Consider the following 15,038-nt stretch of genomic DNA (forward strand, 5'->3'; position numbering starts at 1 on the left):
TGGTTAAACCCTGTGTTGTGGTGTCAGCTGCTCTGAATGTTTTGTTTTTAATTGGGGCATTTTTCCTTCCTGAAGAGGCTGACCCTCCTGTGGCCTTAGGGCAAGAAATAGGCAGGCAGGCTGGACGGCACCAGCCGGGCCCTCCCCTTGCTGTCTGGCCTGGGCAGAAGAAGACCAGGGTCAACACGGGTGCAGGCTTGGGAATTGGGGGTGCATTATTTCCGGTTCTGCCGTAAGAGCCTGGACCCGGCCCCCATCTCTCCCCTCCCCCCCCAAGCTTTAAGGAATTATTTGGACTTCCGGCTTCACTTTTAGAAGTGGACACAACCCACAAATGTTTCTCTGGGTAGGCAAGGCCCCCTGATGGGTCACCCATGTTTGCGCCTTCTGGTCTCCGTCTAAATGTAAGTCTGTCTCGGCTGTTGGGCTTGAGGGGCAGTGTGACCCTTGGGCAGCAGTGCCAACTTTTTCCCCTTCTGAGCTCACCGATAATGAAACTTCCCCTCAATGAGACAAACGGGGTGGACAGAAGCAGTTGGGCGCTTTCCCCCTGCCCCCACACCCCCCACCCCTTTCCTGGCACCCTCCCTACTGGGTGTTGGCCCCCTGCCCCCCTGGGTCAGCTCCCGACCAGCCTTTCCCTTTGGCCCAAGGGCTGCCTCCTGGTGCCAGGGAGCCTGACCACAGGCAGTGCAATTTTTAGACGGTCCTCAACTTACAACAGTTCATTTAGTGACCGTTTTGAATGGCACTGAAAAAGTGGGGTGTTTTTTTTACCATTTCCCCCATCTAACGACCGGTGTAGCCTCCCCATAGCCACGTGATCCATATTCAGACCCTTGGCAAATGAGTCCCCACTTGTGGCCTTTGACCAGCAAAGTCCTGCAACGGTGGTGCTGCTGACCCCACAGCTGCAGTGGCAAGGGCCGGTCTCACGTGGCAACATACATTTTGGGCTCGGAAATTGTGGCTATCAGTCAAGAACTGCCTGTCACTGACTCTGGGCTTCCTGTACTAAGGACCCTTAATCCCTTCTGACCTCCAACACCCCCCCCCCCCATCCCTTGTCTAAATTAACACAAACTACAGAGGGAGGGGGGTTCGTGTGACCCTGGGCATTTTAAGTTCAACTGGAAATCGCAGGACGGAAATCAGAATCCAAAGTTCTGAAAGGAGGTTTATGTTGCATATTTACAAAAATATCATTATATAAACAACTTAAGTTTTATATTATTATCAAGGCAGCAAAGTCCAGCCAGTCCTCATGAAAGCCCCACCCAGAGTTCCTCCGGCCACCCTCCCCTTTTCTTCTTGCCCCCTAGGATGTGGGTCGGCTAGGATGCTTCCAGCAGATGCCAGTCCCTGGTGAGCAGGGGGAGCTGTCCCTTTTGTCCTCGGGGCACCCGGCACGGCCCTGCCGTATTTGACCGCTTGGCTTGCCTGCCGCTCCAGCCTTCAGGATTCCCGTCTCTCGGCAGTTCGTCCCGGGCACAAGCACCCAGCTCCAGAAAGGGGGGGGGGATCCTCTTTATTTCGCCCTCATAGTTCTTGTGTCCAGCCTCGCCTCCGCCACCACCACCGGGCTTCCACGAGGGGAGGGGCTAACTCCGAATGGCCGTCTTTCTGTCTCGGTCTTTACTCTGCAAAGGGAGAGAAGGACGTTAGAACCGGCTGCAGCTCTTCACCAGATGGGCAGCCAAGGCCTTTATGAGCAAACAAGCAAGCAAGTGGGCGGTTGGCCCTGGCCCTCTGCAGCGCTGCCCCTTGGGGGTGCTGGATTTCTAGCCTTAGACCCCCACCCTCTGCATCCCTCTTGGGCCCTTGAAGACCAGGAGCCCCCCCCCCAAGTGAGTACAGGGCTTCTAGAGCTGCTGATTTCCCCTTCTGCCCTCTTCTTCATCATCATAACAACAACAACAACAACAACAACAACACAAGAACCTAGGAAGAGCCCTGCTGAATCAGGCCAAAGCCCATCGAGTCCAGCATTCTGTGTCCCCTGGTGGCCCACCAATTGTCCATGGGGATCTTGAGCAGAGGGAGAAGGACCCCCAACAAATGGGACCCCAGGGGACACTTGGACATCCGTTTCAATCACCACCGATACACTTGGTATCCATGAATCAACAACAACAACAACAGAGTTGGAAGGGACCTTTGAGGTCTCCTAGTCCAACCCCCTGCTTAGGCAGGAGACCCTGCACTACTTCTGACAGAGGGTTATCCAACATCTGCTTTTAAACTTCCAGTGTTGGAGCATTCACAACTTCTGGAGGCAGGCAGTTCCACTGGTCAACCGTTCTGACTGTCAGGAAATTCCTCCTTAGTTCTAAGTTGCTTCTCTCCCTGTTTAGTTTCCACCCATTGCTTCTTGTTCTACCCTCAGGGGCTTTGCAGAATAGCTTGACTCCCTCTTCTTTGTGGCCACCCCTGAGATACTGGAAGGCTGCTATTGTGTCTCCCCTGGTCCTTCTTTCCATTAAACCAGCCATGCCCAGTTCCTGCAACCGTTCTTTGTATGTTTTAGCCTCCAGTCCCCTCATCCTCTTTGTGGCTCTTCTCTGCACTCGTTCTAAAAGAGTCTCCACATCCTTTTTTCTATTGTGGTGACCAAAACTGACTGCAGAATTCCATGTGTGGCCTGACCAAGGCCTCATAAAGTGGCATTAACTCTTCACGTGATCTTGAATCTCTCCCTCTGTTGATGCAGCCTAGAACTGTGTTGGCTTTTTGGGCAGCTGCTGCACACGGCTGGCTCAGATTTAAGTGGCTGTCCATTTAATAAGAACCCTCCCCAGGTTTTGACAAACCCCCCACCCCTGAAAGAAAGTGTTTGTCTGTCCTTGGCTTCCCAGCAGTTAGGAATAAACTTGGTCTCTGTGTGTTTGTGTGGTTGTTAGTGTTTAACTGGAAGCCTTTGGGCCGGGCAGAGGCCAGAGCCTCCCTGGCTGGTGGTCACTTGGGGGCCTTCAGAGGGGGACCAGGGCTGCTCTGCAGGAAGTGCAAACATCCTGAGGCAGCTTCTTCAGGGCGATTGGGCGGGTGGAGCCTTGGGGTCAGGAGGCCCCCGGGTGGGATAAAGGGCCAGTGGATGGTGGTTAATGGGCACCCCCGTCCTTGGTGGAAGAGGAGGGGCCGGGCCAGGAGCGAGGTCCGCACCGAGTTTCCCAGATGTTCCGGCCCCAAGAGCCCTCTTGCTGTCTGGAGAGGAAGTGGGGATCCGGCAAAGGCCGCCCCATATCTCCCCCCTGGTCCCTTGGCTTTTCTGCTGCCCCTAAAAGCAGGAACAGTAAATTAAGGGGGCTACACAGCTGGCTTCCAGGTGCCTCTGCCCCCCCCCCCCCGCTTGCTGACGGGGATCCCCCAGGGCTCTCCTGGGTTCAGCCCACGGCTTCTGTTGCCTGGGAGGGAGGGGGAGGTTGGGGGGCTTGGCCCAAGGAAGGGTCCCTGGGACAAGGGCAGCTCGCCTGCCTGGCCTTCCAAGGAGAGGGCTCCCTCGGGCCCTGGACCACTCGAGACAGCTGCCTCCCCTGGCCAAAGGAAGGACACGGCTCCTTATTTATTTTATTTTATTTATTTATTTTTGTCAAGTACCTATGGGTAGTATAGAAAGATATAACAATGTTTATATACATGATAGCAGTAAGAGAGAAACACGAGGACAGGGGACGGAAGGCACACGGGGGCACTTTCGATACCATCCACCATGGATTCCTTCTGCCCCGGCTGGAGGGGTTGGGGGTGGGAGGCACTGTTCTCCAGTGGTTCGCCTTCTACCTCTCTGGTCGGTCGCAGTCGGTGTTAGTGGGGGGTCAGAGGTCGACCTCTAGGTCTCTCCCTTGTGGGGTGCCTCAGGGGTCGGTCCCCTCCCCCCTGCTATTCAATATCTACATGAAACCGCTGGGTGAGATCATCCAAGGACATGGGGTGATGTATCATCAATACGCTGATGATACCCAGCTGTACATCTCCACCCCATGTCCAGTCAGCGAAGCAGTGGAAGTGATGTGCCGGTGCCTGGAGGCTGTTGGGGTCTGGATGGGTGTCAACAGGCTCAGACTCAACCTGGACAAGATGGAGTGGCTGTGGGTTTTGCCTCCCCAGGACAATGCCATCTGTCCGTCCATTACCCTGGGGGGAGAATCATTGACCCCCTCAGAGAGGGTCCGCAACTTGGGCGTCCTCCTCCACAGCTGACATTAGAGAAACATCTTTCAGCTGTGGCGAGGGGGGCATTTGCTCAGGTTCACCTGGTGCACCAGTTGCGGCCCTATCTGGACCGGGACTCACTGCTCACAGTCACTCATGCCCTCATCACCTCGAGGTTTGACTACTGTAACGCTCTCTACATGGGGCTACCTTTGAAAAGTGTTCGGAAACTTCAGATCGTGCAGAATGCAGCTGCGAGAGCAGTCATGGTCTTACCCAGGTATGCCCATGTCACACCAACACTCCGCAGTCTGCATTGGTTGCTGATCGGTTTCCGGTCACAATTCAAAGTGTTGGTTATGACCTATAAAGCCCTTAGCGGCATCGGACCAGAATAACTTCGGGACCGCCTTCTGCCGCACGAATCCCAGTGACAGATGAGGTCCCATACAGTTGGCCTTCTCCGGGTCCCGTCAACCAAACAATGTCGTTTGGCGGGACCCAGGGGAAGAGTTTTCGGAGAGGGGCGGCATACAAATCCAAATAATAAATAAATAAATAAATAAATAAGAGCCTTCTCTGTGGCGGCCCCGGCCCTTTGGAGTCAGCTTCCTCCAGGGATTAGGACCGCCCCCAGCCTCCTTGCCTTCTGTAAACTGCTGAAAACCCACCTATGTCGCCAGGCATGGGGAAATTGATTCCTCCAGCTGTCCCGCTCTATGTATGGTATGTTGAGTTGTGTGATTGTTCTTAAGGGTTTCTTAATTGTTCTGCTTTTTAACATGGGATTTGTAGACTGTATGGTTTGTTGGGAGCCGCTCCGAGTCCTCAGAGGGGAGGCATAGAAATCTAGTAAGTAAGTAAGTAAATAAATAAATAATGCCCGCCCCTCACTGACCTCTTAAGAATCAGGAGGGGTGAATCAGGAGGGGTCAACAGTGGAGAGTCTCAGGGTGAAGTTTTGGGGGTGAGGTGGTGATACCACAGATACTGAGTTCCATGCATCAACTACTCGGTTCCTAAAATCGTATTTCCTGCAGTTGAGTTTGGATCGGTTTACTTTAAGTTTGTATCTGTTGTGTGCTCATGTGTTGTTGTGGTTGAAGCCGAAGTAGCCTTCCTTCAGCACTCCAAAACACTGAAGGGGGGGGGGGAGTGAGATGCCTTGAGGGGCTTCTTTGGACTCCCAGCTGGCCCTTGGAGGAACCCGGGAGCTGGAAGGATGGAGAAACCCCACCTGGTCTTGCTATGTGCAGTGGTCTCTCCTCTCCCCCGCCCTGACTCTGCCTGACCCCTGGAGACCTCTGCAGGGGCAGCTGCCTTGGTGGAGATGAAGCCCACTTGACCTCAAAGGGGGAGCAGACTCCTGCTGTTAAAAGAAACCGCTAATACACCAGAGGTGTTTTAAAAAAAAGCAGAACCCCCCCACCCCCCCTCTGGGCCTCTGACCCCTTCCTCCTTTTTATTTGTATTCCTGTTTGGGTTTGTGACAGTGGAGGGCCCGGTCCTTCCCCTTGGAGGCTTGGGAGGCAGTCGGGGGCCCTCGGAGTTAGCCCCCCCCTCCTTGTGCTGCCGGTTGAGTCCCGATTGAGTCCTGTTGGAGTTGGGCGGCAGATAAATCCAATGAATTAAATAAATAAATATTCCCAGCCCCCCCTCCCCTCCAGGGACCCCCTGACCTTCCATCAGGAGAGCAAGAGGCGAGGACCTGTTCAGGGCAGCCAGAGGCCTGGTCCCATTTCTGACTTTCTTCCCCCCATCCCAGGGGGCTGCGGAGGAGCAAAGGGGCCCGGGGTCCCTCTGTCAGAGGGGGGCGGGAGAGGGGCCCCTTTGGCAGAAGTCTGAGAACGAGGGGCCGAGCTCAGGGGTGAGCTGGGGAGCCCGAGAAGAATCCCCCCTTCCCCCTTCCAGGCCTCTGATCCAGAGTGGAATTATTTTTAAGGGCTGGGATAGAATTGTATTATACCTGGGCCTTGATAGTCCTTGCAGTTGGATCAGAAAGATTGACAGCAGAAGACGACCTCCTGGTCCATCTCCTCTGCCCTTAAACTATTTCCTGTATTTTATCTTAGGATGGATCTATGTTTATCCCAGGCAGGTTTACATTCAGTGACTGGGGATTTACCGACCACGTCTGCTGGGAGTTTGTTCCAAGCATCTACCACTCTTTCAGTGAAATAATATTTTCTCCCATTGCTTCTGATCTTTTCCCCAACTGACCTCAGATTGTGCCCCCTTGTTCTTGGGTTCACTTTCCTATTAAAAACACTTCCCTCCTGGACCTTATTTAACCCTTTGACATATTTAAATGTTTCCATCATGTCCCCGTCCCCCCTTTCCCTTCTGTCCTCCAGACTCTACAGATGGAGTCCATGAAGTCTTTCCTGGTCAGTTTGATGCTCAATATCCATGAAATAGTTGTGCACGAAATAGTTAAAGGGCAGATAACGTGGCCGATAGGAGAAAAGCGGGTTGGCTTATTCTCAGGGGTTTTGGGGAGGGGTTTTGTTGTGGTGGTGGTGGTGGGGGGTGGTGGTGGTGGTGGTGCTTCCAAAGTGTAGCATTGCAAGGGTGACTTGGTGCCTCTGCCGCAGTAGCTGGTCAGAATGTGAACACGGGAGGCCCAGCCGCTGCACCCCCCTCCCCTTATGGCATGTGGGTGAGAGAAAGCGTGGCTGCCTTTGCCAGAAAGAGACCGGGGTGGTGGTGGGGGGGGGAGAGAAGACCAAAAGAAGCGCGTGGGGGTTGAAAAGCCTTCTGTGCTTTTGAGCAAAGTGTCAGGCATGGAACAAATCAACTACTGGGAGGCCTCCCAGAAAAGGCCCTGTGTTGAGGCCTGGCGGTGCGGCAGTCTTGGCACCGGAGAGCCTGAAACGGTCCCTGGCCCTCTCTGGTGGGAGGTCTGGGCCCCCTCCGGGGTTGCCTGCAAGTCCTTTCCGGGTGGCTGCACTTAAACTCTCAGCCCCCTGGGAAGGGGACCCCTTCCAGTCCTGGAGACCCCCAAGGGCCCCTGAGGAGCTCCGGGGAGTAGGCTGGGCATTTGGGGTTCTTAAAATATATATCAACCAATTGCTAGTTACTTTGGCTGCTCTTGGATTGAAAGTGTGACCCACCTCTTCCTAGAATGCTGTAGGGGTCATGGGAAGGGAGGGGGGGGTGGAATCCCGTCCTCGGCTCTTGCCCTCTCCACCCCCACAGGGAAGGGGTTTAGGGGGCAGCAATACAGTGCTGTGGGAAGGGTGGGATGTGGGTCTAATCAAACATAACACCAAGACAATAGTTAACAAAATCACTTGCCCTTCTTCACTTTTGGCCACTGTGACCAACCACGTCAGGCAGCAGCTGTTGGTGGCTCCCTCTGCTCTCGTGCGATTCGGGGGGGGGGGGGGGGATTCTGCGCCTGAAAAGTTAGCCTGGCCTGCTGGACTTAGAGCCAGGGGTCCCCACCCCACCGTGGGCCCCACCCCTCAAGATGAGTGCGTGTGGAGAAAGGCCTGCAAGGGGAGGGGGACTCCCCAAGACCTTTCAGGAGGGCGGCCCCCGGGAAGATCCTGGCGTGGGTGGGTTATGGGGCCACCTCCCCTGGAGACCCCTCTGGGCAGACCTCTCCTTGGGGGGGGAGCTCCCTCCTAACGCCTCCCCCGGCCTCCCTCCTCCAATGCCAGGGCGCCCCTTCCAAGCCCTGGCTCCTCTCCTGGAAAGGCCCGCGGGTGGGGGCCACTGAGGGGACCGGGGGGCTGCTGCCTGGGTTTGCGCTTTCTGCAGCTGTGCCCCCTCCCCCCCTGACTCCAGCAGCAGAGGAATCTCCTGGTGGCCTGTTTTTCACGAGATGCCACGGCTGCTCTTGGGCTTTTCCTCCCTGTTAAAAACCGTTGTGGGCCGAGGGGCTGTTTCGATGAGGTGGGCGGCTGTAGGAATCTGATGAGTGAAATACAATTCTGCCCTTCAGGTCCCAAGATGCCCCTGCTTTGGGGTCAGCTAATCAAGTCTGGGCTAAAGGGGGCTCCCCCATGTGTCCTCCCCCCCTCCCAGTTAAGAAGAGGCAGAGGTCCAGTTTGGTTTTCAGTGAAGAGCCAGGCTGCCCAGAGGGGCCCTGCAGTTCTCAGCTGTCCCTCGGGTCGTGAAGAGGGGGAAAGGCCTGAGGTCAGCAGGCAGCCCTTCCTCCCCCCCCCTGGCCTTCCTTAGTCCTTGACCTGGACCCCCAGGCAAGGCCCCACCTTCGGAGGGCTCGGCTTCCTTCTCCCCCTTCCTCCGACCCCTCTGGGCGTTTTGCCGGAGGTCATTTCAGAATCCTTATTTGCCTCCTCTGGGCAAAGGAACTGGGGTGGGGAGGATGGGGGGGACGCAGGGAAAATTCGGGACTGCTGCTGTGGAAGAGCCGAGCGAGGGGCCCTTGGCGCTGGACCGGCCGTGTGGCCTTGAGATGAATTGCTCCAACCGCAGCCCTCGTGGTAGAGCTCAGCTAGGAAGACCCAGCCCATCTACCTTCAAGGGGGTCAGTCAGACGCTTGCTCTCAGGATAGAAAGGCTTCATTTAAAATAGCCTTGGGTCCCTGGGCAGGGGGCGGGTGAAGGAGGAGGAGGCCGCCTGTGCCGTGACCTTCGGGTGGGGGCTCTTCTGCCCCACAGATCAGTTTACAGGGGCGTCTGCCCAGGAGCAGAGGGGTCTCTCTGGCAAATCTCCCTGTTCACGCCTGGAAGTCGAGAAGGCGCCTTTTCCGTGGCTCTGCCTCCACCGCGGCCTCTGTTCCTGGGTGCCACAACGCACGTACACACACTTTTGAAGTGCCGGCCAGTGCCGTCCGTCGTCGTCAACCCTCCCCCCCGCAGCCAGACTGGAGTTGTCTTTCTGTCTTCTGGGGCTTTCGGGATTGGGCTGGTGCTGTGGAGCTCTGCTCTTGCCTTGAGTTCTGGCTCAAATTCCTCGGGGGAGCCAGCCGCCTGCAGAGAACAAGGCCCACCCACCCTCCCAGACGCAGACACTGAATCAATGGGTGGGACTTTTGGGCCTGCGAGAAATGAGCCCTGCAGCCGCGGCCTCCTCCAGACACGATTGTGGCCACCCTGAGGAGCACAAGCGCCCGTCTCGGCCCCTGCAAGGACGGAGAGGGGGGGGGCTGTGTTGGGTTTCACGGGGGCCCTCCTGCTCTGGAGGAGACTTGATGAGGGGCCCTTGGGGGCCTTGGCTGGCTGCCGTGTCCTCCTGAGGGCTGCAGGTGCTGGACGGAGTTCAGGAGGGGCGGGGAGAGGCCGTTCCCACTGTGACCCTCTTCCTCTCGGACCTGCAGGGTCTGGCCTGCCGGCTGTGCTTCTCTCTTGCGCGTTGCACCTTCCAAAGGCTGCCCCCCCCCCTGCTGCTCTGACGTGCAGGTAAAGGTGGTGGGTGGACAAGGCCCCCCGTTTTCTTTTCCGCAAGAAAAGCTGGCTTGTTTCGTCCATGTGAAGCATCGCATCCGGGATGAGTAAATGGAGAATTGAGTCACCCACCCAGACCGGCCAAGACTGAATTCTGACCGTTTCGGTTTTATTTCCTTGTCTACATCTTTTTTGTCTGGTCTCATAGACACCTCCATTGGACGTTGGTCAAGATGTGCCCAGCATTAAGAGCGATTTGAGGGGGTGTCTTGGTGGCCCTGAACACACCATTGCATCCACAGGTCGTAATCTGGGAGTTGTGGTCCGAGGACTCGGGAGTCCAGCCCCCCTCTTTTGTTCCTTTCCCATGCGAAGGGTGGCTTTTCATGAGAACACCGGTCAGCCTTTTGCGTGGCGCTGTGCCTGGACGGAGGGGGCTGCCTCCCTGCCTTCTGCCCTCGGGCACCCCAGCCTCCGTGGAGCTGCTGAGGGCCAGGTGCCCTAGAGGTGGTCCTGGCCCCCCCGGGCCCCAGACTGAAGCGCAGCCCTTCCGGGAGGCCTTCCACGCAGGAGAGGGAACGTGGCACTTCCCGTTAGGCTGCAACTGCACATTATTTATGAACTTTAAAAAAGTTTCCTTGTCAGCATTGCAGGTTGTTATGGAACTGACCCGTCCAAAACGGTCAGTGGGAAAATGCATTTGTCTCACTTTAAATATTTTAAAATAGGCTTTTTTTAAAATCCGGGCTACAATCTTGTGCCAGGTGTGTCCGTGGCCTCTCCGGGGTTTTGTGCTTTGGCTTTTGTTTTGCCTCAACAACAATTAGCCTTCCTTGCTGAAGTCCCTGGGGGGAGGGTCTCGTTGGGGGTGGCCTCCAGCCTCTTCCCACGCCAGCCCCAAATATTGGGAGCCGGGGGGGGGGGGGGACGACAGCCCTCTTTAAGTACGGAGGGCCCTTGCGCTGGGCAGTCAGGGTGTCCACAGTGCCCGGCTGGGCCCTTGGCATGGGGTGCGTCCGTGAAGGGAGGGGGTCCCTAGGCCGGAAGTAGGGGCTTGAAGGGCAGGTGGGAGAGAAGCCCCTCGTCCCAAATAGCAGCGGCAACGGATGCGGCAGGAGAGATCCTGGGCTGCAGGGTTGGTCTTCATTGCCCAGTCGAGGATCCCTCCCTTCCCCAAAGCCCCCCCCCCCGGTGGATTCTGGATTGAGGGACCAGCGGGGGCTTCATGTGGGCTTTGGCCACTCTCCCCCGTGGAGCCCCTCTCGCCTCGCTCTCTCTCCCCTTCCTCTGCCAAGGCTTCTTTTGAATTGTACGTGCGGGCTGGTATCTTTTTGGGGGTGTGTTGTTGTTGTTGTTGTGTGGAGGCCGTTTCTTCTTCGGGGGGCCTGGGGGGGCTCCCTCCCTTGCAGAGAAGGCAGTGGTGGGCTACGAGCCAGAAGGCTTAGTTGCGCTCACCGCCGTGGTTTGCAAGGTCCTGCGGGGCCAGCACAATTGTGTGGCTGCATCTGTGGAGGAGGCCAAATCACGCACGGAGCCACAGGGTGCGCCCGTGTTTTGGTGAGGGTTTTTTGCTCCTGCGCATGCTGAAACATGGGCAAAATCACACTGCCCTGCAAGCACTCCGGAGCCGCCGCGGAGGCAAGCGCAATTTAGCCTTCCGGCTCATAGCTGAACCCTGAGTGAAGGGTTGGGTTTGGAATCAGCTCCAGCCTCCCTCCCAGTGGGGGCCCTTCTGCTCCCTTGGAATGGTTGGGGCCCTTTTGGTACTAAAGCCCCAGGAGGGACACCCCCTCCCTTCCCCCTGAAGCGGTCGAGGGGGGTGCAGGGGCTCTGAGGAAGGTCCCACATCCCTGCTCTCTTGCCAGAAACACAGAAGATTGATGGCAGAACAAGACCCCCTGGTCCATCTCCTCTGCCCTTAGACTATTCCCTGTCTTTTATCTTAGGATGGATCTATGTTTATCCCAGGCAGGTTTCAATTCAGTTCCTGGGGATTTCCCAACCACGTCTGCTGGAAAAGTTTGTTCCAAGGATCTACTACTCTTTCAGTAAAATAATATTTTCTCATGTTGCTTTTGATCTTTCCCCCAACTAACTTCAGATTGTGCCCCCCCCCCCCGTGCCGCCCCCACTCACCAGCCTCCTCTGGTTGCTGAGGCAGAAGGTGCAGATCTGCTTGGGCTGCGAGGCGTCGCTCTCCGGGGCGGCGGGGCTGGCGGCCTTGCCGGCGGCGGGGTGGAAGAAGGGCGGCGCGGCGTGGCAGGGCTGCCCGTCCCCGCAGGCCTCTCCGGCCAGGAGCACGTTGCCCAGGTGGGCGATGTAGCTGGAGGCCAGGCGGAGCGTCTCGATCTTGGAGAGCTTGCGGTCGGCCGGCTCGGTGGGGATGAGCGTGCGGAGGGCGCTGAAGGCCGTGTTGACGCTGTTGGTGCGGTCCCGCTCGCGCGCGTTGGCCGTGTGGCGCTGGCGGGGCTCCCGGGGGGCCACCCCGCGGCAGCCCTGCCGCCCCGCCGCAGCCCCGCGCCGCCCGCCGCCCCCGCCGCCCCGCAGCCCTTCTCCGAGCCCGAGCTCTCGCCGCTGCCGCGCTCCTCCTCCTCTTCCTCGTCCTCCTCGTCGTCCTCCTCCGACAGCAGGCTCCGGAGCTCCGGGTAGAGGAAGCGGCCGGGCGCCGAGCGGAGCAGCGCGAAGGACATGGCCGGGGCTCAGCTCCCGCCGGGCATCCTGCGCCGGGGCCCTCGCTCCGCCCGGCCGGCCGCTTCCCGGAGCTCCCGCCGCGCTACACGCACCCACTCACACACACACGCGCAGCGGGCGAGCGGCTCCTGGGCGACGGCAGCGGCGGAGAGGCGCGCGCGAGTTTTATATGGTCCGCGATGGCCCCTCCCGCCCCGCCCCGCTTCACGCCTACCTGAGCGCCGCTCTTGGGGGGGGGGAACCTGCCCCCCCGCCCGGGGTCTTCTGCGAGAGGGAGGGGGAGGCCCCGCCATGGCTTCACCTGTTGGATGCAAAACTGGCGCTGGCTCGGAGGGCACTTCCTCTGGGAGGGGGGCAGAGGAACCGCTCGGCTGGCTGGCTCCCCCCCCCCCCCCAGCAGTGAGTAGCTTTCCGCGGAGGTCAGCCCAGTGCAGAGGGGAGGGAGCTGGGGAGGGGTGGAGAAGGGGCTGTTCTTGGGAGGGGGGATTCATCCCTAGTGGGCTGCTTCTCTCCACAGCTCCAGGCCCTGCAGGAAGAGAGAAGCCCCTCCGTCCCCCAGGTGCCCCCTCTGCCCTCTGCACTAGGGAAAGGGCTGGGGAAGAAGAGCCCCCTTGTCCTTCAGAGTGAGGGTGAGTTGGAGGGGACCTGGGAGGTCTTCTAGTCCAGCCCCTTGCTTAGGCAGGAAACCCTGCACCACTTCAGACAGAGGGTTCTCCAACATCTGCTCAAAAACTTCCAATGTTGGGCCATTCACAACTTCTGGAGGCAACTTCTGTTCCACGGATGAATTGTTCTCCCTGTCAGGAATTTTCTCCTTAGTTCTGAGTTGCTTCTCTCCCTGTTTAGTTTCCCCCCATTGCTTCTTGTTCTGCCCTCGGGGGCTTTGGAGAATAGCTTGACTCCCTCTCCTTTGGGGCAACCCCTGAGATACTGGAAGGTTGCTATCATGTCTCCCCTGGCCCTTCTTTGCATTGCTCTGTGTGTTTGGGGAGGGGGCCCTGGTCTACGGAGCGGCTGCTTCCCACCCGTGGCTCAGCCCCAGGGCCCCTGGAGACCTTGACCCTGAGTCCTCTCTTGAGGCCGCGGGCAGGTCGGCTGCGCTTGGCACTTCATTCCTTTCTTTTAAAAAAAAATTTATCCCCCCCCCCATACACATTTATCTCAGCAAAACTACAACCATAAAAAAATACATCCATAACATTCATTTCATTCATATGATCAATAGCTTATTTTAACTTCAGATCTAGCTACTATTAGTCCATCTGTTCCCATCTTCTCTGTCCGTTCCCTTTCCCCCCCCCCCCTACCTTCTGAGAGCATCTGCCCCACAGACAAATTCCTTCTGGGTCCAATCACACTTCTATAGAATTCTATTCTATTCTATTCTATTCTTCTGATGTCTTCTCTCCCACTCCTCCTCCCTCTTTCTATTTCTAAGCCCTTCCCTGAAGTGAACGAATTCTATTCTATTCAGCATTATATTGAACAGACTGGCAATATATTTCTATACTTCTCTAATTTTATCCACATTGTTATTATATTTTTTTATTTCTTAGCCTTGTACTAATAAGGTTATTATTTTGGGTATATGTCCATTATCTAATGCTACCTCCTTATCTAATTTCATCGTCTGGGTTGTCCAAATTATTTTCAAATTTTCTTCTCTTTTCTTTTATTCATGCTAACTTCATCTTTATTCTTCCTCTAACCATTCATAAAATTTCATCCATACTTTATACTGTTTTGAATCTTCCTTATGTTTAATTTTCATTGTTAATCTATTCATTTCTACACAGTCCATTATTTTCTTCAGTATTTTTCCTTCTGTCGGTATTATATTTAATTTCCCATTTCTGGGCATATGCTATTCGAGCAACTGTCACCCCCTGTCCCAATAAGTCTGTTTCTCCTTTTTTCAATTTCTCTGGCAAGATGCCCAATAGGAATAACTCTGCTTTCGGTCCAGTGCTTCGTTTCACCGAGTCTACCGAGAGGCATACAAACCTAATAAATAATAATAATAATGATGATAATAATAATAATAATAATAATAATAATAATAATAATAATAATAATAATAAATAATTCTCTCTATCCATGTTTTAATGCCACTCCAATATTTTTTTCTCTTCAGCTCAAATCCCAACACATCTGCTTAAATTTCTAACATTTAGTAGATTTATCTTTAAACATTCTTGCTATTATTTCTGGCAACATATAGAACATCTTATACAAATTCTCTTTATACGCTGTTGCCGTGGTCATTTTATAATTTCTTTCCCAAAGCTGCCACCATTTATCTAATTCTGTTGTATGTCCAACATGTCTCATCTATTTTATCATTGTTTCTTTCACCTGTTCAAATTCTAATTCAATAAATACGTTACCAATTCCTCTTCCCGTCCTCTAAGTATTTCATCCAAATCTCTGTCCTCTAAATTAATACCCTCAAATCTTGTTTGCAGCTGCGTCCTCATATGTCCATTTTTTACTCCTTCTTCCTCCAAGTCTTGTAAGGATTTCAAATTACCCTGCCAGAATATCTTTTCTTAAATCAATTTTTATTGATTTTTAGCAATAACAATACAACATACACACAACATATAACAATGCGCCCGGTGTTCTTAATGCCCACCACCCGACAACATTCACACCCTCCATATTTTGTATATACCATTCTAACTCAAGAGCAATGCACTGTATCTATTTACACTTTATAAAGTGATTCCAATATATTCCTCGTAGCTTGGTCTCGGATTCTACTGACCACATGTCCTCTTGCCTTGTCCCATCCGTTCCCCCAGATCAGTTTCACTGGCCGAATTCACCCTCTTTTCCATCAT

General features: G+C 55.1%; 2 protein-coding genes across 2 annotated transcripts in view; one reads left to right on the forward strand and one right to left on the reverse strand.

Annotated features, from left to right (window-relative positions):
• BOP1 (BOP1 ribosomal biogenesis factor) overlaps window positions 1–15,038 on the forward strand; it is a 60,247-nt gene that overhangs the window by 38,008 nt on the left and 7,201 nt on the right. The window lies entirely within an intron of this gene.
• Window positions 1,265–12,260, reverse strand: SCX (scleraxis bHLH transcription factor). The gene is given in 3 exon segments (XM_070748468.1): window positions 1,265–1,640; window positions 11,641–12,050; window positions 12,053–12,260. Coding segments are annotated over 3 exon segments (591 nt in total). The 5' UTR covers window positions 12,195–12,260; the 3' UTR covers window positions 1,265–1,601.

The sequence above is a fragment of the Erythrolamprus reginae genome, chromosome 3 (genome assembly GCF_031021105.1).
Source record: "Erythrolamprus reginae isolate rEryReg1 chromosome 3, rEryReg1.hap1, whole genome shotgun sequence".
NCBI lineage: Eukaryota > Metazoa > Chordata > Lepidosauria > Squamata > Dipsadidae > Erythrolamprus > Erythrolamprus reginae.